The following is a 21,366-nucleotide window of genomic DNA, read 5'->3' on the forward strand; positions in this document are numbered from 1 at the left end:
AAAGGTGGAAGGTAAATCAATGGAACTTCTACAAGATAATAGAGAAGAATATCTGCATGAAATTAGGCTAGCCACAGATTTCTTAAACAAGACACAAACAGCACTGCCAAAAAGGAAAAAGTTTATAAGTTGGACTTTGTTAAAAATAAGAACTCTTTATCAAAAGACGATATTAAAAGAAGGAAAAAGCAAGTCTGGGAGAAGATATTTGAAATACATTATGTCCAACTCATATGTAAAGAACTTCTACAAACCAATAAGAAATAGACAACCCAATTTTAAAAAGACAAAAGACTTGAGCACACATGTCACCAAAGAGGATTCCAGATGACCAGTTAGCATATGGAAAGATACTTAACCTCAGTAGTCATCAGAGAAACACAAATTTAACCATCAGAGATACCACCAAATGTCTACCTGGAATGGCTAAAATGAACAAGGCTGATAATAAAAGTGTTGGTGAAGATATGGAGCAATTGGAACTCTCATACACTGCTAGCGGGATATGAATTGGTACGTGTCTACCAAAATAAAACATATGCCGATCTGTGTCACAGCCACATCACTCCTGCGTATATACATACCCAAGAGACATGAGTGCATGAGCCCCCAAGGCCTTGTGGGCTCATGAGTGATCATAGCTTTATTCATAATAACCCCAAAATAGAAACAACCCAACAGCCATATGGATAAGCAAATCACGATCTAGCCGTATAGTGGAATATACTCAGCCATGATAAAGAGCCTTAGGGTAGGGCATTGACTGGGAGGGGCATGAAGAAACCTTCTGAAGGGCTGGAAAGGTTGTAGATTTTGATTTGGTTGGTGATTGCATGGGAATGTAAATATCTAAAAACCTCACTGAATTGCACACTTAAGATTTGTGTACTTTATGAATGTGGCAAACTCCTTTATTGATGTGTACAATGGGATGGTACCTTGGTCCAGTCCTTGGAGGAAGGGTGGGGAGATGAGACTGTGTCAGAGGGCAGGGCAGGCAGGAGAGGAAGTGAGGATGGACCTGTGAGAAGCCTGAGTTTGCCTTGCATCGAGCTGCTCCCTGCCCCAGGTGCTGGCCGTGGCTATTGCTCCTGTCTGTGTTCCTCCTCATCCTCGCCCATCTCACCATCTTGTCTTGCAGCTTGTGAGCAGCAGCTGCCATTTGTTCCGGCCAAGGTCAGCCAAAGGATGCAGAAATGAGGATCGGCACTTGGGAGGGAGGGTGGCCTCCCACGGTTCTGTGTTGTTTAAAGGAGAGGTGCATCGAGCTGGTGCTTGCTGAGTTGGCTCTCCTGGGGCTCTCTGTTATGTCCTGGCCTGGGGGGAACAGAGCCTGCCTGTTGGCTAGCTTTCCATGGAGCCGAGGATTAAATGGTGGTGGTTGGGATGACTGGATGGATGGTGGTTGGAGGGGATCCAGGGAGGAGGAAGAACCTGCCTCTGTCTGCCCAGGCACATCACTTCGCACCCACACCCTGGCCCATCCTCAACAACAGATTAAAGGTGCCACGTAGATGGCCCGGGGCAGCCGCGGTCTGCTGGGGCAGAGCTCCAAGCTGATGGACCGTGGTGCCTAGAAGCGGGGTCCGTGCCCAGATGGTTTGTGCTGTGTGCCTGGGTGCTCTTGCTGGCTTTTTTCTAATGGGAGGAGGTCATGCTTCATTTCCAGGCCTATGGGCTGGCTGCTTGGGACCGGGTGAGCGCACTGGTGTGGATCTGATTGCCAGCAGGGTTGGATTATGTTTGTTTATGCCTTTGTGGCCTGTCGTGTTCTCTTTTAAGACACCAAGAGAAGATGAGGAAAGTGTAAGGGGGAAGAGTGGAGGCCAGGATGCCTGGGTTTCCAGGCATGACGCTGTGCCAGGAGCAGGTGGCAGCTAGTGGTCAGGCACGGAGGATTGAGAGGCACCATGGGCTGGTGGCCTTGGGCAAGTCGCTCTGCCCGTCTGTGCTTCAGTTTCTTCATTGGATAACAGAGGGTAAGTTAGGGACAGGTCTGGACCACCTGAGAGTGGTAACAAGTCACCGTCTGTGTTGTTATTTAGATTTAGTGAGGTAATTAACATAAAGCACTAAGTGCCGGGCGCACAGTCAGCGCCCGTAGGTGTCAGCGGTGGTGGCCGGCGAAGGGGAAGAGCACGTGGACGGGCCTCAGTGCCCAAGGGCCCGGGAAGCGTGCGTGGAAAGCTCTGGGGCTCCCTGCTCATGCCAGCACTCAGCGAGGATCACTGGCTTGGCTGTTTTTATTATTCCATTATCCTACCACAGGCCTGCCACACCTTATCTACAGTTACGGATCAAGAAACTGTAAAAAAGTTCGGTGCAAACTCATTCGATGACTAAACCTGACCTGATTTAAGGGGAGGCTATTTATAGTATGTAGCAGAAATAGTCACATGCTCAGCTGCAGAAATATTTATGTATTTGACGATGGGTGCCTGACCCTGCTTGGGTTTTACAGAACATACTGTACATATTTAGTATTACCTTTCTGAAACACAAACGTTATGAATTCTGAAACACATTCAGCCCCGAGGGCTGGGAAGACAGATTGTGGACTTGTCGGCTAGAGTTTATTCTCCAGCTGGGCAGGTAGGCCATTTGCTCTTTTTGGTGAATATAAAAAGGAGGCTGCAATGTGTATTCTTGATAGAGTTGGCATTCCTGGGCCACCGGGCATGCAGATTTTAAATCCTGGTAGCTATTGGCAGATTGCCTTCCAAAGAGAGGAGAGGAAATGACAGTTCCACCAACAGCGTGTGGATGTAAATTTGGTCCTATTACTCCCCTGCTTCTGGGAGCCTGTGCGGCTCGCGCCCTAGCTCCTTTCTGTGGTGTCCACAGCCTTCCCTTCCCAGTCTGGCCTGTCTTCCCAGTCTCTGACTCCCTGGCCTTGGTGCCGCCACGGGTCCTCCTTCACGCCTCTCATCCTTGGGCCTCAGACCAGCTGCAGAGTCCCGTGGTCAGTCACTGGTGGCCCCCTCCCCCTCCGTGTGCCCTCACTGGGGCGGAGGGGCTCAGCCAGCACAGGGCTGCTTCTGCTTCGGGGCCTTGCTTCTGGGGAAAGCTGGGGACCCCGTTCAGTTCTGGGAGTCCTGTCAGGGCACTGAAGGCCTCTGAGCTCAGAGGAACTGGAGGGAGCAGGCCCAGTGGGGACACTCCGTGGGAAGGCGCCGAGGCCAATTATTTGGGAGGAAGATTTGTATCTTCAGGTCTGTGGGAAGCCCTTGCAGGGGGCTGAGCCAGGGAGTGACCTGGCTGACTGGGCTTGTATTTTAAACTAGTGGCCCGGTGCACAAAATTTTTGCGGGGGGGAGGCGGGGAGAGGAGTTGTCCCTCAGCCCGGCCTGCATCCTCTCCAATCTGGGACCCCTTGGACATCCCTCTTGCAATCTGGGACCATTGGCTCCTAACTGCTCACCTGCCTGCCTGCCTGCCTGATCGCCCCTAACCACTCTGCCTGCCAGCCTGCTTGCCCCCAGCTGTCCCCCCTGCCGGCCTGATCACCCCCAACTGCCCTCCCCTCCTGGCCTGATTGCCATGGCTTTGTCCATGAGGACGTCTGGAAGGTCTTCCAGAAGGTCTCCCGGTCTAATTAGCATATTACCCTTTTATTAGTATAGATACCGCAGGTCAAATGGAGGTGACAAGCGGTGTTAGCAGTTGAGCTGGAGGGAAGGGGTGGAGGGAGAAGGCCTTAGTGCATAAGGGGTAAGAAGAGAGAAAGGTCAAGGACACCTCCCCGGCCTCTGGACTCAGGCTGTGGTGGATGGAGGTGTCCTGCCTCAGGAGGGGGAGGGATGATAGTGAAAAGGGCAAGTGCTCTGGCTGCTGGGGTTCAAACCCCAGCCGGGCACTTGGCGCCAGGTCCTCGGGCAGGCATTTCCCACACCCTGCGCCTCGCTGCCCTGTCTGTAAGATGGGGACCTGCGTGGCCCCCGTGGAGGGTTGTGAGTGCTGACAGTGCTAACGCAGCCAAGGGGCTGGCGCGTCCTGGGTGCTGGGTGGGTGCAGATCTTCCCTCCCTTGTGCCACGCAGCCACCTCTCAGCCTCCCCAGACCTCGCTTCTCTGTTGGAATTGCCGTCCAGTCGTCAGTTTCTGGATTCCTCTCCTTTTCAGCCTTGCTTTTGTTTTCCCGCTGGGTTCAGGGTCCCTCAGCACCCGAAGCACAGTTGCCGGAGCCTGGACACCTGCTGAGGAGCTCCCCCGGTGGACCCAGCGCTCCCTGTAGGGCAGGAGCCGTCTCCTCAGAGCTGGGTGCAAGGGCGACCCTGGGGAGGTGCTGCTGGAGTGAATGAGCGTGGGAATGAACGCACCACCAACCACTGCATGGCCTTGACCTCCCACAGATAAGCCAGCAGGCTGGACCCATCCAGTTCCACAGCAGCCTGGTGCTGGGCCAGCTGCCTCAGTCCCTGAGAGGGCCTGTGAGGTGTCAGTTCTCAGGCCTGGCCTCGGAGGTTCTGATTCAGAAGGTCTGCGCTGGGGCCAAGCATGACTCTGTGCTGATGGCTCTGTGCCCCACCCCGCCAGGACACCTGCGGGCTCTGAGGACTGTGGGTCCTCCTGGCTCCGACTTCCTGTGACTCTCATGGTCTTCAGGCCCCGCCCTGCTGGGCGAGGTTGGTTTTCTTGTTGCCAGGTCACCAGGTGGGGTTTCTGGGTAGTGGCAGCAGCTGCCCCCTCCTGCCATCAGCAGGAATTTAACTGCTCGGATGTTTTGAACTCGAATGTCCTGCTGCTTCCTCCAGTGATGACCAAGTATCTTGATCACAGCTGATGCCCCAACCACTTGGGGGCCTGTGCCCCCAAGTTTGCTTAGGTTTGTGGTCTCATTTACCTTGCTAGCTCCTTGGGAGGCGTGATGGGGACCAGCTTCTCTGACCCCAGCAGAGGCCAGAACTCAAGTGCTGGGCTTTGCCTCCGGAAGCATCTGCCCCTTCCGTTGTCTGTTCCTCCCTGGACACAGGAGCGATTGCAACCAAGTGGACAGGTCCTCCTTCATGCCTCTCTCCCTGCTCCCTGCACACTTCTAGGTGGGTTTGCTCTTGACCGCTGCAGGTCTGCTGAGTGACAGGGGTCCCAGTACCGTGTCGGGGTCTCCCTGCTGTGTTCCCTGCCCGAGCAGTGGGTGCAGGTTCGGTTGTTGGCAGAGGAGGCGGAGCTGTGCACGTGACTTGGCCGGCTGGGCTCCAGGTTGCTCACTGCTCATTGTCATTTCTCATGTGTGCTGTGGGCGTGTGCCTCTCAGAGAGGTGGGGAGCGGTCTAGAGCCCTGGAGGGCCTCTCGCAGAGGCAGAGCCGATGGGGTCTCCGCCTGGGTCGGGAAGTGGGCGGTGGGCAGCAGCCTCTGCGTGTCTGGGCCAGCAGGAGGGGCGGAGGCTCAAGGGCCAGTCTGGAGCGACTGTCACTCAAGTCACTTTCTTTGTCACTGTGGCTGAGGCGGCCAGTTTGCTGCCTCTTGAGATCCCTGAGCCTGTACAGTCTTGCCTTCTGGGTGGGTCTAGAATGGTTCCTCCCTGGGTATTTCATATTCTCGGGAAGTGCTTCCCCTGCTTTTCATCCTCCTGTTTGCTCAGCATCCCAGCTCCTGACGCCTCAAATTAGAGACCAAGCTGTCTTCCTTCAGAGCCCGAGGCCTCAATCGCTGTCTATATTGTAAATGTTTTTATAACTTAGAACGTAGATGTTTTAGGAGCTAGGGAAAATCATGTTACTGTGGCATTATGGCATCACGGAATCACATCTCTCTTGTGTTTAGGTTATGTAAACTAAACTAGAAGCTCTTAGAAAGAAGAAACGACGGTTTAATCCCGCTGTTCCATGTAAGTGAGTGTATGTTCTGGAGAGAGTAGGAGTTTGGGGGTGGTGGATCTGTGGGTCCTCCGAGCTGGCCCCACACCCCATGCACCCCAGCTAGTGTGGGCAGTCCCGTGTGTGAGTCTGGGGGTTACAGGTCTGTACGTCCCCTCTGTCCTGACCGCTGACTTTACCTGGAGGCAGGTGAACACACAGCCCCCTCCTCCAGCACTGGCCTTGCTGGGCTCCTGGGGGAGAGAGCCCCTCTCCAGGCTGCCTCTTCCTGAGGGGCTTCCTAGGGGGATTTTGGACTCTGCAGGGTTTTCTCACTGGCTTTAGAATTTGCCCTCCAGAAAGCTGCAGTTGGTCCCCCCTTTTCAGGGACTTTCTCAGGGGACACTTGGTGTCAGAGCACAGAGCTGGAGCTAAGCTTTAGCCAGAGAGGCTTACTGTATGGGGAGTCGGGCTGCATACTTACTCAGGTACCAGGGCCCAGGGGACAGTGGACGTCTGCAGGCCTGGACCCGGGGTCAGACACACTCAGCTGTTTAATCCCCGTCGTCCCCTCCCGGCCGCTGGAGCGTGGCCCGGCTGCGTATGCTGGAGCCTGCTTCCTTCTCTGTAACATCTGGACAGCGTTGTGCCTCCCACCGGGCTCGTGTGTGACTTAGTGACGGTTAGAGGAGGTTGTTAATATGTCGTGGTCATCTCCTCCCTGTAGCTAAAACCCCAGAGATTTCAGAGAACTTGAAATTGTGTCCCGTGGCTAGCTGCATACAGTGTCACGAAGCATCGTTTATAGCCGGGGTAGAAGAGCGTGCACGTTTTGGCAGGCGCTGTGGAGCACCCGCTGGGCATGTAGAGTGCCCTACTGAAACCCCTGTCCTTGCAGGCAGTGCATGGTGATGGAGGAGGCGGCCCAGACCGCCAGCCGGAGCTGAGTTCGAGGGTGTGGAGTGGATCAGTCTGTGGAGGCAGCGTGAACCGGGCTGGCGAAGGTCAGGCCAGGAAAACGTTCCCCGTCCAAAACATCCCGTTTTATCCCCAGCTGGGAACATTGAGGCTCCTTCTAGGGTCATTTAGCACGACTCTTTTCTCCATTGTGGACTTCTGTTTTGGGGGAGGAGGGACACGCGTCATTGTCTGTTGTGCTTATGCCCTGGTTCTACTCACTAGCTCTGTGAGCCCGGGCAGGTCACTCGAACTCCGTGCCTTGGTTTCCTCATCTGTGAGAAGGAGATAAGAGTCCCTGCCTCACAAGGTTGCTGAAAGCGGTAAATGGGTCCAGGCGTTCGGAGCTCCATGCAGGTGCCAGCGTGTGGGAAGGCGCCTTCACCACAGCCTGTGACGAGGAAGGGACAGTGCTGACGGTGGTGACAGTGATGCCATGGCTCCCAGATCCCCGGGCAGCCTGCGTGCGACCCTCAGACCGACTCTGCTTGGACAGTGTCCATCTTATCGCAGTCAGTGCACTGGGAGGCCCCATACTCCCCCGGCCATGAGTCCCCCTCCTCCTGCCTTTGGGTCCTCCCCGAATGGATAAGCATGGTCTCTGTCCATCAATAAAAGGGTCCCGAGGGTCCACTGAAGACGTTATTGGGAGAGCCCTGGAGAGAGGCAGGCAGGTGGTAGTAGTTTTGTATAAAGTAAGATTTGCCAGCTTAGTTGTTGCATGGGGACTATTTCGTAATATGAGAACGTACCCCAAGCCCCCGCATCTGAATCATATGGGAGAGGTGATGCCTTGGTTGAAAACAGAATACCCTTTGGCCTAAGGACAGGCAGCCTGGAGCTGGACAGGACTTGACCCCTGTGGTGTCCCCAGTGGACCCTCGTTCTAGAATCTGGGATCTGATCTTCCCTGGGAACAGTCAAGACTCGTGACAAGCCCCTGGGGACTGGCCGAGCCTCCTCTCCACCCCTCCCCGAAGGAGCCTGTGATGGAGCCCATGCCCACACCACCAGCCTTCACACGTGCAGAGACCTGGACTGTTACCCGCCCTGAGGCACGCTCAGCCCAGCCTGTCCTTGTAGTTAACTGTGGAGGGTCAGGTGCTGAGCCTAAAGGCTGCCTGGCAAGAGTGTTCAGAGTCCTCGTTGGAGCAAGTATGATAATGGCCTTCGCCTGTTGCATCTATTTCATCAGGGGGCATCTTGACATTGTGTTTAGAAATATAGCACCTTAAGTCCCCATCGTACTCCTTCCTTGGATAGAGTGAGTAACATAGGGCTCGGGTGGATACTGTGGGGTTTTGTGGCGTGGAGCCTCATTTTTCTGTGAATATTGGTGGCCAGCTCCGCATGGGGGGCTGTTTATTTCTTCAGCTGGCTGGTGACGCCTCCGTGGTGTCCTGATTCTGAGCAGGCTTGTGTCCTTTCTCATTAGGGTGCAGAATGCAGTTAGTCGAATGTGTTCATTTGTTCAACAAGTATTGTACTTGTCAGTGTACTCACAGCCAGGGAGCCACAAACCCTGGGGAAGTTGGGCACACAAGTGGGATGTGGGTGAGGAAGGTGTGCACGGGAGTATGGGGGAGGCCCTGGGGGCGCTGGGAGAGTCTGCGGGAATGTGAGCGGTTGGGTGTACAGGATGTCTATCAGAGGGTGGACCTCATTTCCAGAGTCTTACCCCAACAATCCCCCAAAACTTTCCCAGTGTCTGGCCTCCAAGAAGGTTGGGGTAGAAATACAAATAAAGTAGATAACGCCAACAACTAACTGAATACATCTTCTTGGCTAAACACTCAAAGTAGAGGATCTCATTTAACCCAGGGGCGCACACCGCCCCTCCCTGAGGTGAGATCCTGTCCGTGATGCCCGCAGGCTGGTGGAGGTGCCGCTCCCCTGAAATTGTGCATCCCAGTTGCTGCTTAATCACATTGCACTGTTACGATCAATGTGGTTGTTTTTTGTTTTTTTAACTTTGTAACATTTTTAGCAACCCTACGGTACATAAACACCTTTTTTCTTGTTGTAAAGCTGCTAGCAGTACAGGCATAACTGAAACCCATCTTAACCTCCAGCCAGTCCCAGGTCCCTCCTCAGAGGCAGACACTTACACAGAACATCTCCTCAGTGGTCTTCACACCCCTGGGCACAGGCCTTTCCTCTGTGTCCATGGGGTGCTGCAGCAGATCTGCGGGAGGACGGGGTGCTGGGGGCCAGTGGACGGCACAGGTGTGCTGCTGTGGCCACACTGGCCCGGGCACTGTTTGGTAACTGACCTTGGGCCAGGTCTCAAGGGAAGGAGTGCCCAGGCTTGACCCCACTGCCAGCATTGTGGGCCGCTGCCCCACGTTGTTATCGCTGGTTCAGTTTAGTGGCCTCAGGAGCCCTTAGGCGCAGTGGCCTTGTTTTCAGTCAAGACCTCTGGGTCTTGTTTCTTGGCTGTCGGGGAGGTGAGGTCATCTGGGGCAGGTGGCTTGGGACTTTGAGGTCATAGCCTCAGTTGTCCCTCAGCCTTTAACTCTGACTTTGGTTTTGGCCCTGAGATTGGCAGACAGAAAAAAAAAAATGTATCCAGCTCTCTCCCTCTTCTGATAAAAACCTGGAGGACAAACCCTGACTGTTGTTTACTGATAAATGTTTATGACGCCCGCCGAATGCCCAGCGGATGCAGAGCAGGGAGCATGCGGTGCTTTGGCAAGTCTCCCGAGAGGGTGTGTCCTCTTTTGAGATCTGAGGCTGAGAAGGTCTCATTTCTGAACTCCAGACCTATCAGATGATACATGTGCACTGTTTGGGGCCACTAAGTGTGTGGTAATTTGTTTTGGAGGCAGTAGGAACCTAAAGCAGGGCTGTTCTGTATAGGACTACTGACAACATTCTAGAAGATGCCTCTTGATGCACCTGTGTGTGTAGCAGCACATGCAAGTTGAGCAGTTACTGCCACAGTCTTCCAGGCTGGTTGGACCAATTTATGTTCCCACCAGCAGCAGGTGTGGGAGTTCTTGTTGCTCCACGTCCTCACCAACACTTGGTGCCTCCTGAGAAGAGCTATTTTTCAGTGCAGAATTAGTGGGACTTCGTGTCCAAGGGACACTGTGCAGGGGGTTGATGCTCAGCCAGTGCCGGCCAGTGCTGATCTAGCCAGCGATTAGAGGAACGAGGAAGGGGCCGTGCCAGCGTTCCTGCTGGGGAGCCTTACAGCTCCTCTCCATGGGAGTGCCTGAGATGGGAAATAGTGATGAACCTAAGATTAATGCAGAACTTTCCAGCTGAAGGGTTAGAACAGCACTTCTCTTGTAACTTTCTGATGAACAAGGTGAATGGTGAGTATTGCAAGGTGGAAATAAGCCTGAGCTGCTCAGCCAGCTCCTCAGAGTTTGAAAACTGCCCTTACATGCTGCGACCTTAATCTAATCACTGCCTCTTGGGCTCTGGTTTTGCCATTTATCAAATGGGTGTGATCCTGCCTCCCCTGGGGGCTGGGTGGACGGGTGGAGTGTCTGTGTGAGAGCCTTGGTTTACTGCCCACAAATAGGTGCTGAGTCAGCGTGGCTGTGGTTGCTACCGACAACCCTATTGAGCACATACTCTCCTTTCACAGAAGTTGGCATTTCTGGATTCAGATGTCCGGGGGGCTGAGTGGCTGCCTTGAGAAGAGTCTGAGAATATCACCCCCTTGGTGAGCCAGTGGAGGGTGGGCTCTGACTTCTGCCTGTTGCTCGGGACTGGACGTATGGCTGTGAGGAGAGTCCTGTTGTGGGCACCATTTGGGGATGTAGCTGTCAGATCCCTTTGGGGCATTTCCTGGGCTGCAGAAGAGCATCGTGCGCTGGGCTAATGTGGCATCCAGGCCGAGGTGAGGTGGCTGAGGTGTTCACAGTTGCCAAGCGACTCTGGTGTGGGTGTTTGCTTTCCCCCCTCTCCCTTTGTGGCAGGAATGCAGTGGCGCCTCTGGGACTGCGCTCAAGTCCCACTACCCTTCCATCTCTCTTCTTTCTGGGATCCAGACCTTCCCTTTTGCCCAAGACCTGGACCTAGATGCTAAACATAACTCAAGGCATGCTCTTTGCAAGTTAGAGGAGCAGTGCTGGAAGCTGTGGCTGGGGATTCCCCACACTGACTGTCCAGCGCCTTGTAGTGCAGGGTCCCATGTATCTGGTCCCGCTCACCTGGATCTGAGAGTTCATCCAAATGATGGTTTCATTCAGGAGTAGGCCCACCCCATGGTGGAGCATGTGGAGATTTGGCCAAGCAGGCCTGTGACACTCAGCAGTCAAAACAGCTGATGCAATGGAGCTGGGCCATAAATATGGCACTAGCATGGAAGATCGTGGGTGTCAAAATTACCCTGAACTGCCTTTTGCCTAAGAGGCACCAGGTTGGAGACCATTCCATCCCTCAATATGGTCTGCAAAACTTGTCCTTTCAGCACTGCAACTGACGACTGTTTGGTTGACACCAAATGAAGTAGCTGGTTTGTGTTTGAAACCATGTTGTCGAAAGAGAATCTATCTTTTAATGCTAAAACCACCTCCCGGGTGGTGAGGAATGCAGTGCCCGAGACTGCCCAGGCAACCTCAGCGTCCTACCTCAGACTCACCTGGGGGCAGATGCTCAGGGAGTGGAAGAGTGGGCGGAATCCTCCACCATCGGCATGTCCCTCACTAGCTCTGTCAGTCTCTGCCCCATGGCTTTCTCTGTCATTCCTAAGCACGTAGACTGGAATCCTTGGGTATCGGGTACATTTGGATGACATTTTACCATGCCAAGTGGTCCCCTTGTGGAGTCAGGCTCACCACTCATGCTTTTCTGAGTCTTCACACTAGAAGATAATACAAGCTTGTCAATGCCTCCTCATCCATCAAACATTGATTGCATGCCTACTTGAAATTGCATGTGGTCTTACAAAAATTGTAACAAAAAATAGTTTGGCCTCACCTGTCTCCATAGACAGAGCATATCCCAAGCTCCAAATAACCAAATGCACCTCAGAAGAGTCCCGGTGGAATTACTTAATCATAGTCCCAACTGGGATGAGAGTTAAGTAGCCATAAAAACAGGACCCAATGGAACAGTGACTCTAAGAATAAAGGTGAGAAGGTGGCCATGCTCCGGTCAGTCACAGACCCAGGTGCCTTCTATTTTTTTGCTCTGTTATTCCCAAGAGCATTGTCATTATCTGCATGGTCAGAGCTGAGTTCCAGCCAGTGTGGCCAAGCATGCCTATGTCTTAAGACCTAGAAAGAGAAGTGGCACATACCACTTCCTATCACATTTCCTTGGGAATTTAGATACCTGGCTGCACCTAGCTGCAATGATGCCTGGGACATGTAGACGCTGTTAAAACTTGAATAATTATGGAAGAAGGGGAGAATGGATTTTGATGGCCATTGGGCAGCCTTTCACATATTCCCCTTTATGTATTTAATGCAGTTCATCGTATGTTTATAATATAAATGCAACCAGATTATAAATATTGGTTGTTTTGCCTTTTTCAGGAAGAAGACCCCTTAGCCTGCCACACTGTGTATGGGGAGAGTTCTACAGTAATGAATCAGTGTGTCTTCAGAGGAATGGAAGAAAACAAGGAAAGGTAAAAATATCTTTAAAAATTGAAATGAAAAATTTTTTACATGCAATGGCTAAATGCAGTACAGAACTTTATCTATACCTGTATAAGACAGTGGAGGGCATCACAAAATTTGGAGGTAGCCAAATATCATGTGTCACCTATTAATATCACTAATTTCTTTCTTTTTATTTTATTAATTTGAGAGAGAAAGAAACATTGATGTGTTCACTTATTTATGCATTCATTGATTGCTTCTTGTATGTGCTCTGCTGGAGGTCAACCCCATAACCTTGGCATATCAGGACGATGCTCTAACTAACTGAGCTACCTGGCCAGGGCTGATATCTCTAATTCCTGACACCAGAAGAGAAGATACCTTTGTTAAGTATAAGGGAATTTCTCTAGGATTTAGAGGGAAGAGTTTCTATAAATAGAACTGATGTGGTATAGAATTAAATATTTTATTCCAAAAACTGTGGACAGCCCGGCCAGTGTGGCTCAGTTGGTTGAGCGTCACCCCATGCACCAGGAGGTCGTCGGTTCAATTCCTGGTCAAGGCACATGCCCGGGTTGCCGGCTTGATCCCCATGGGGGGGCATGTAGGAGGCAGCCAATTGATGTTTCTTTCTCATTGATGTTTCTATCTCTATCTCTCCTTCTCCCTTCCTCTCTCTGAAATCAATAAAAAAAACAAAAACTGTGGATACCCATTTCAAGAAATTGTGGACATATGTTCAGATGTGTTGTATCTACATTTGTGTGAGGCCAGTCCTCCAGGAGGAGGCAAAGGCAGATTCTTACTCTTGGTAGCTACATCTTCTCTTGAAGTCATGATCTCTTCTTCCTTCCATCTCCCCTTGTTTTCCCTTAAAAATAAATGTATTAATTTAATTTTAGTGCCCAGGACGTGCATGGGTCCATTTTTCTAGTTAAAAGTAAGAGTGAAGTCCCTTTGGACTCTCCCCTCCCCTAGTTTTATTTTCAGCTCCTACCCCACTCCCGCCTTTCCTAGAGGTACCACTGTGATCCACTTTGTGCATTTCCTGCGAGGGCTTTTTTTAAGGTGCCTGTATACATAGAAAAAAGTCATCCTTTCCTTCTTTTTTCTTTCTGTTCTTTAAATACAGGCTGCAATATTATGCTTGCTGGTCTATTTTGTAACCTTTTAAAATAATTCAATTATATGTCTTAAAGTATTTTCAAGACAGCAATGTGAACCTACCTTGTTTTTATGCTTCAGCAAAGTGAACCGTGTACCTATAGTATGAGAATCCCCCTGCTCATTGAGCTGTTTTCCTGTTGGTGTGGGTGGGTCAGTTCTGCTTTTTGCCTTTATAACACATTTGTTACATTTTTTCTGGTACGTGTCTCCTGAGCACAGGGACAGATTGTTTTCTTAGGTGGTTACTGTGGAGTGGAGTTGTTGGGTCATCCTGTGTTTGCATTTAAGATCTCAATAAATCTTGCCAAATCGTTCTCTGAAGAGCATCACTTGTCAACAGAGTCCCAGATTTCCTGTTTGCCCGCCTCCTGTCACACCTCTGCTCCTCATGCCTTTTCATTTTAGCCTGTTTGTTGCTGAACAGTGGCATCTCTCTGCCATGATAATTTCCTCCTCCTTCTCTTTACTCTGGGAAGTTCATCTTTTCAGGTCCCTCTGTTACCTGTTTTCATCCCCAGGGGCCCCGGTGAGCCTGTCCTCACAGGGACCCAGTGGCCTGTCCTGATGCCCAGGGCATCTGTCAGCCGTGGTCCTTCCCAGGAGTAGGTGCCACTTCATTTTTTTTTCCTGAAAAATATTCGAGCATGCGCCTCCAGGAGAGGTCACAGGATTACCGAGGGGGTTTTGAAGAGCCTTTGGTAGGATTTCTCTACTTCAGGTTGTTTTGTCCACCTCTACCGCCATCACTTTTACCACCACCACCTCCATTACCATCATCACCACCATCACTACCACCAGCACCAGCACCCCACCAGCACCAGCACCCCACCAGCACCAGCACCCCACCAGCACCAGCAGCACCAGCACCCCACCAGCACCAGCACCCCACCAGCACCAGCACACCACCAGCACCAGCACCAGCACCGGCACACCACCAGCACCCGCACACCACCAGCACCAGCACCCCACCAGCACCGTTCTCATCATCAAGGGCAACAATCTGAGCATTTGCCATGTGTCGGGCTCTGTGTGGGTCACTTAGCTTACTTAACTCATTTAATTCTCACAATGGTCCTGTGAGTAGGAAGTTGATTGTCAACCCCATCATGGCCAACAGTAACTTTAGGACAGAGATTCATTTAAAACCAACCTCTACCCTAGCCAGTTTTGCTCAGTGGATAGATAGAGTGTTGGCCTGCGGACCAAAGGGTCACGGGTTTGATTCCAGTCAAGGGCACATACCTCAGTTGCAGGATCCTTCCTAGCCCGGGTCCTGGTCGGGGAGTCTACCGGAGGCAACCAGTCGATATGCTTCTCCCACATCGATGTTTCTCTCTGTCTTTCCCTCTCTCTTCCTCCCTTTCTGAAGGACCAATGGAAAAATAACCTCGGGTGAGGATTACAAATAAACAAACAGACAAACAAATAAATAAAACCTCAACAACAGCAAGAATGACAACAAAAACTGTCTCACTTTCAGTGACTGACAGATTCACACCTGCCGAGGGGTGAGTTCTTGTGGACGTAGCTGTGGAGCCATCACGCCATGTTTGCAGTGGCCTTGGTCGCACTCAGTTGTTATTCCTCATCGGGGTCTTTGAGAGGAGCATGTGGGAGTTGGGAGGATGGTTTAGGGTTTTGTCCCCATCCAGCATGTGCATGTGGGCTCTTGCATACCACCAGCCCTCTGCTCTGGTGGACAGTTGGTGGTGGTAGCCCCACTCACATTCATCCAAAATACTTCTCTGGAAAAGATGCTCAGGTTGAGCATCTTTGTTATGGGGAGAAACTCTACATTATTAGGATAAATACACCCACTGGCCTGTGGAGGGAGAGGAAGTTCTTTACTTACCCCCAATAGACCTGCTCAGCATCCTACTCTAAAGCGTTTTACTTTAGATTTAGTTCTAACGGGAGGCAGAATGCAATTTCAAATGTCTTCCTGAGCATCTCCTCTCATTATGTTTCAGAGACTCTCGAGCTAGGAGAGTTCTAGGCTCAGTGTGTCATTTCTTGCATCTCCATCATTACAGCTTTAAGAAGTCAGGCCTAGAGTGATGAAATGATGGCTCGAGTCCACACAGAGATAAGCCTTGGTCTCAGGTCTCTGGGGTCTGGCCCTGGCTCTTTGGACAACATCACAGCTACCTCTCATGTGATTATCAGGAGATTAATCAGCTCTTGTTCCCAGACTAGAGCTTATTAGCAAGATGGTGCCTTGGAAAAAAAAAATAGCCCATTTGATCAATCAGTTGATTATTCATTCAGTGGGCATGTATTTAATACCGAGCACCAGAGACAAAAAGGTGGGTAAGATGTGAATTCTTAGGGAATTCAGAGTCTTGGGGGTTGAGGAGGCGGTTGCATATACTGTGAGCAATGGTTAAATGAAAAACTCCAATTCTTCATTGGTTAATAGGGACAATAATAGTATCTCCTGCAGGGGGTTGCTGGGGCAAGTCCTGAGTTAATCATAGGAAAGCACCTGGCATGTAGTAAGCACCTAATAAAGGCAGCTGTTGTCATTTTTGTTTATTTTTATTGCTGCATAGAAAGAAGAACCTAGGAAGATTTTTCTGTCAGGAGGTTGATAGGGCCAGACTTGTGTGTTGGAATGGTAATGAGGTGACTCAGTTTCTCATCCTCTACATATGTACCTTCTTAGTGGCCACCTCCCCCACTGGGCTGAATTCCAGGGCGCCAAGTCTTGCCGGTTTCGTTCACTCTGCTTCAGTGATGTGCCTAGGACAGAAAGGCAAAATAGCCAAAGACACAGTTGTTGGATTTTTTTTAATGGTTTACCTTTTTTGTGTGTTTTGTGTTTTGTTTTTTTTCATTAGGAACTTTAAAATGTTATTGTAGCCCAAACCTGGCTGTGTGACCTTGGGGGGGGCCCCTTTCCTTTCTCAGATCCCTCATTGGCTTAAAAGAAAGGAGTTGGTTGGTGGATGATTTTCCTTTCAATCCTAAAGTTTTAAGTATATTATTTAAAACAACTGTAAGCCTCATGAGGGCAGATAGGATCTGTGTGTCTTCTCATTGATTCTCCAGGGCAGTGCCAGGGATATAGAAGTCACTGAACATTTGTTGAGTAAATATGGGAATGGAATAGGCTCCTCATTACATTCATTGGTATAACCTTATTATTAAATTATTGTTAAAGTGATATAATGAGTGCACATGATCTTATTTGAGACACATGAAGACCCTGTGAAGAAAGTAATATTTTACAGATGAGAAACTGAGATTTTGAAAGGCAAAGGGCTGGGCGGTAGTCTTGTAGCAAAGAATGAAGAGCCCAGGCTCAGTATCCTGAGCCCTATGTTCTGCATTGTTGTGTGTGTGTGTGTGTTTTTGTTTTGTTTTGTTTTTTATACCTAACCAAGTCTTCATCCGTCCTTGTACTGGCCAAAGGCATCAGTTAGGGCAACGTCTTGTAGGATCTGCCAGGAGCCACTGAAAACGACCTTCAGTGAGTGTGGCTAATCCTCTACACAGCACATTGTAATAATATCTGCTAGTTCTGGGCATGCACCTCATAGGGGCTTTTTATATACATTGTCCAAACATCACGGCAACCGAGCAGAACACACATGGTTTGCCTCCATTTTGCAGATGAGAAAACAGTTTTAAGTACCTGCCCAATATCACAGGTACCGAGTGTCTGACACTCTCACCACCCCCTGCTTCCAGATCTCCCCGTCTGCACGTCCCCAGTGCGGTCTGTGCGGCAGCAGGTGTCGGGGCTGATACCTCCCTTCTCTTGAGAGACCCCTCGTGCACACTGACCTTTTAGAGGCTCTGTTGGGTCCTCTGAGAAAGGCCACACTTGACTGAGCTTAAGCCAGCAGTGCCCAAACAGTTTGGCCACAGGCCCCATTCTTTCCCTGCAGTCCCTACTGATGTTTGGAGGAAACCAGTGCTCTACAGCAGACTGTGGGGAAAGCTGATGGACTCTCCAAGAAGCCACCTTGGACAGGTGAAGGGCTTTGTTCCAGGTCACGGGGCTGGTGAGCGGAGAGTGAAGGCTACAGCCTGGGGTCAGGAGAGGTTGCATGCTCCCTCTGTTGGCTCTCCAGCTTCTCAAGGTCAGCAGCTGTCTCCTGGAGGGTGGAGGAGGTGGAGCAGGCGCACACAGCCCTTTGGGCAGTGAACAAAGAGCTAATAAAACCAGTGACCAAAACAGTTCTGGCCAAAGGCCGAGACGGGAGCTGATAAGTACTAAGGACAGGCAGGGAACAAACCGGTCTGAAGGTGTACAGAGCAGCCTACCCCTGGAGCATGAACACGGCACACGGCACAGGGCTCTGGGGCAAGCCTCAATTTTGGATGCAGGCCGTCACATTGCCATCTAGAAATCACTGTTTTTTAGTTGGTTCAGTCCACCAAGGCCATGCACAGGCTGAGAACCTACTGTGTGCTGGACCCTGCCTGGGCCAGAGATGGGGTGTCACTGCCCCAGACAAGGCCCCGCCTTGTAGGGAGCAAAGTCTACAGAGCCTGCACAAAGGAGGTGCTCAAAACACATGGGAAGAAACGAGCAAGCCAGAGAAGATTTTTACTTTCATAAAAGAGACACGCATTTGTGCAATCTGAGAGTGAAGGCCCTGCCTTCTTTGAGCATTTCCCTCAAGTGTGTAAGGCTGCTGAGCAATGATGGGATGCTGGCTGACTGACCGACTGACCGACCGACCACCCTACTGAATGCATGCATGAATGAATGAATGCATGAATGAATGAACGAACGAACGAGCAAACTTAAACCCTCCCGTTCCTCCAGTGGGGGCTGAGGCCTCACCATCTCCCACAAGTCCGTTCATAGGAAGGGCTTACAAAACGGGCAAAGACTTCTTCCCTTAAAATTCTCTTTGAACATCAGAGATTTGCTTGCTGAACTCCATTGCTGCCCAGCTGAGGAAACCGAGGCACAGAGAAGTGAAGTGACCTACCCACAGTCACTGATGGCAGCAGAAAACTGCACTCCCCTGGGGCTTAATTTTCTAGAAATCCTGTGTCCTTCTGAGTCAGCATTTAGAAGTCGACGTGGCAAGTAATGGTTGCTGAATCAATAAATGCTGTGGGAATACATCTCCTCACAATTAAAATCACTTGGTTGAAATAAAAAATGTCCATAGATCACAGGAGTACAACTGTTCCTGCAGGGGGACGCGAGGTCTGTGGGCAGGGCTTTGGGGGGCCCCTCTCCTTTGGGAAAGTGGGGTTGGCCCCAGGCGGCCTGAGGTCCTTCTTACTGGCAGGCTTTGTCACATCATTTCACCTCTGGGATGCAGGGCCCACTCCTTGTCCTTATCTGCCCCCTCCACTTGTCCGTTCAGAAACATGAGTGAGCACCTACTGTGTGTCGGACACCGCCCCCGGCTTCTCATCTGATGGGGAGCAGAGTCCCTCTGCAGAATGGGGGGCAGCTGCAGTGGCTGCCCCAGGGGTGAGGCTGGGCTTCGGCCAAGATAAGCCAATGAGGTGCCGGGGGTGGGCATTCTAGTCTCCCTGGGAGCCCATCAGCATGTTTCCAATTCCGGGCAGTCTCCTCCTCACAGGGTGGCCCTAGTGACAGGGAACTGCGGGAGGGCGGAGGGGAGGTGGTGAGACCCTGGCTCGATTGTCGGAGTTTCTGAGTCTCAGCCTGCCATCGGTGAAGCTGGAGAACAGTGGTACTTACTAGTAGGTTGTGAAAGTTGATGTGAACGTTCAGTGTGGTCAGAAATGCTTAGGTAGTGGTCACTGGGCACCTGGCCGACAGCACATGGCATTCGTCTGTTATCAGCCTGTACATCATTCTCCCACCAACCACAGAGCCCAGAGGAGCTGTCAGAACGCATGCCCTTTACTTTCCTATGACAATCCCTGAGGCGTGATGCTCACTTTGAAAAAAATCATTCAGCAATTATTTGAGTACCTACCCTGTGCTCAGCACTCTTTCAGGCACCCTGGGGATACAGTCAGACGTGGACGTCAGGCCTGGACCATGCTTACAGTCCAGAAGGGTCGGTGCATTTATGCAATGGAGACAAGCAGGGCTTAACAAGGGCCTAGCAGGGTCTGGCACACAGCGTGTACCTGGGGAATGTTTAAAAACACACAAACTGGAGGGACTCAAAAGGGCACAGTGCTCTGAGGTGGCACCAGGAAACTCAGCTCATGGGACACAGCAGGTGGGGAGAGTGTCTGAGGGTTTGGTCTCTGGCCCCACTCACTGGGAGTGGAGCTCCCCCAGCCCTGCCCTGTGGACGGATGGTGGTGGGTGAAAGGCAGCGTCTGTCCGATGCTGAGCTCTGCTGGGTGGAGAGCGTGTGCGCATGTCAGTCTCCCTCCTGGGAATCTGATGGAAAATTCATGCCAAGCAAGAGCATAGCACTTCGCCTGGTGGTAAATTAACCTTTCAACATGAGGTCCAAGAATCAGGCTTGGAGAGCTGCACAAGGATGGAGTGAGGGCATTGAACCCCGATGGTTGAGGCACTCACTGGGCCCACAGATGTGCACAGTTGGCAGGATGCATGGAGGAAGTGCTGGTTTTGTCTGGGGTGTTCTGCTAGCGTGTGGCTGGGGAGAGTCTTTTTTAAAAAAAAATATTTTTATTGATTTCAGAGAGGAAGGGAGAGGGATAGAAACATCATTGATGAGAGAGAATCATTGATTAGCTTCCTCCTGCACGCCTCCTACTGGGGAACCGGGGTACGTGCCCTTGATCAGAATTGAACCTGGGACCTCCAGTCCTCAGGCCGAAGCTCTATCCATGCAGCCAAGGCTGGGAGAATCTTGATACTTTGTTTTTTAGGTGGGAGAAGAGGGTGGGAACTCGGTTTAGTTCTCCCAGGGGTCACTAATGGGACTTGAGCTGCATGTGGTCTTGGTCCCACCTATGTGCACTGTTGTATGTGTGGGTACAGTCTGAGCAGGAGCCAGTGTCTTCTTTAGGGACGGGTGCTGATGGAGGGCCTGTTGTGTGTCAGGCACTGTGCTGGGCTCAGGGGTAGATTTGTGACTAGGACAGGCAGGGGCCTGATGTTAATCTAACAGTATCCCTGCCCTGGACGAAACAAGAAGCAGAATAAACATGAAAGGAGCCCTGCATGGGAAGCATAGAGGCCTGAAGTCAAGTCTTGGTTTGGGGGTAGGCTTAAGGGAAGGGTGAGGATAAACTGGCTAGTGTGGGGGACGGAAGCTTGCATTAGTCGTGTTTGCCTGTTTCTGTGGTGTAAATACTCCCGCCATGGCTAGCTTCAAGCTACTAAGCAAAGCCACTGTGGTGTGCCCCCTCGCCTCTCCCAGGGTGACCGGCCTCAGCACAGCACCGTGTGAGCCCCTCCTCCAAGGGCAGTGTCCTGATCGCTGAAGAGAGTGGGTGGGACTGGACAAGGGGAAATTCCTTGGCCAACTGCCAAGCATTACGTAAATGTAAAGTGGTGACAATTTCTCATAGCTTTGAAGTTTCATGACTAACACTGTCTCCGAACTATTCTACTCGGGAACCATGGCCAACAGCAGGGTGTGATAAACGGGATGATCTGTTTAAAACCTTAAAAAAAAAAAAAACTTATTTAAGAAAATGTAAACCTTTTCTGTATTTCAAAAAGGAATAACAAATTACTTGTAGAAACCTAAGCAATTGAAAGAAGAAAATAGAGATTTATTTTGTCCTTTGAACAGAATCATAGAATGGGATTTTTTTATTGGATAAATTTGACATGTAATATTGTGTAAATTTAAGGTGTACAGTATGTTGCTTTGGTACATTTATATGTTGTAATATGCTTGCTGCTGTAATAATTAGCACATTACACACAGCACAACATTATTATCTGCATTCAGTGTACTGTACACTGGATTTCTATGGCTTATTTAGGATGTGATCTTCTTGCT

The 21,366-nt window shown here is 50.9% G+C and overlaps 1 protein-coding gene across 3 annotated transcripts in view; it reads left to right on the forward strand.

Moving 5' to 3' along the window:
• The window catches only part of ARHGEF3 (Rho guanine nucleotide exchange factor 3), a 288,364-nt gene that overhangs the window by 23,717 nt on the left and 243,281 nt on the right, over positions 1 to 21,366 (forward strand). For all 3 annotated transcript variants that reach the window (XM_059663245.1, XM_059663247.1, XM_059663254.1), the window contains exon 2: positions 12,248 to 12,342. In XM_059663245.1, the coding sequence (XP_059519228.1) occupies positions 12,299 to 12,342 (44 nt within the window). In that variant the 5' untranslated portion in view covers positions 12,248 to 12,298. The remainder of the gene's footprint in view (positions 1 to 12,247; positions 12,343 to 21,366) is intronic.

Source organism: Myotis daubentonii, chromosome 14, assembly GCF_963259705.1.
Source record: "Myotis daubentonii chromosome 14, mMyoDau2.1, whole genome shotgun sequence".
NCBI classification, from domain to species: domain Eukaryota; kingdom Metazoa; phylum Chordata; class Mammalia; order Chiroptera; family Vespertilionidae; genus Myotis; species Myotis daubentonii.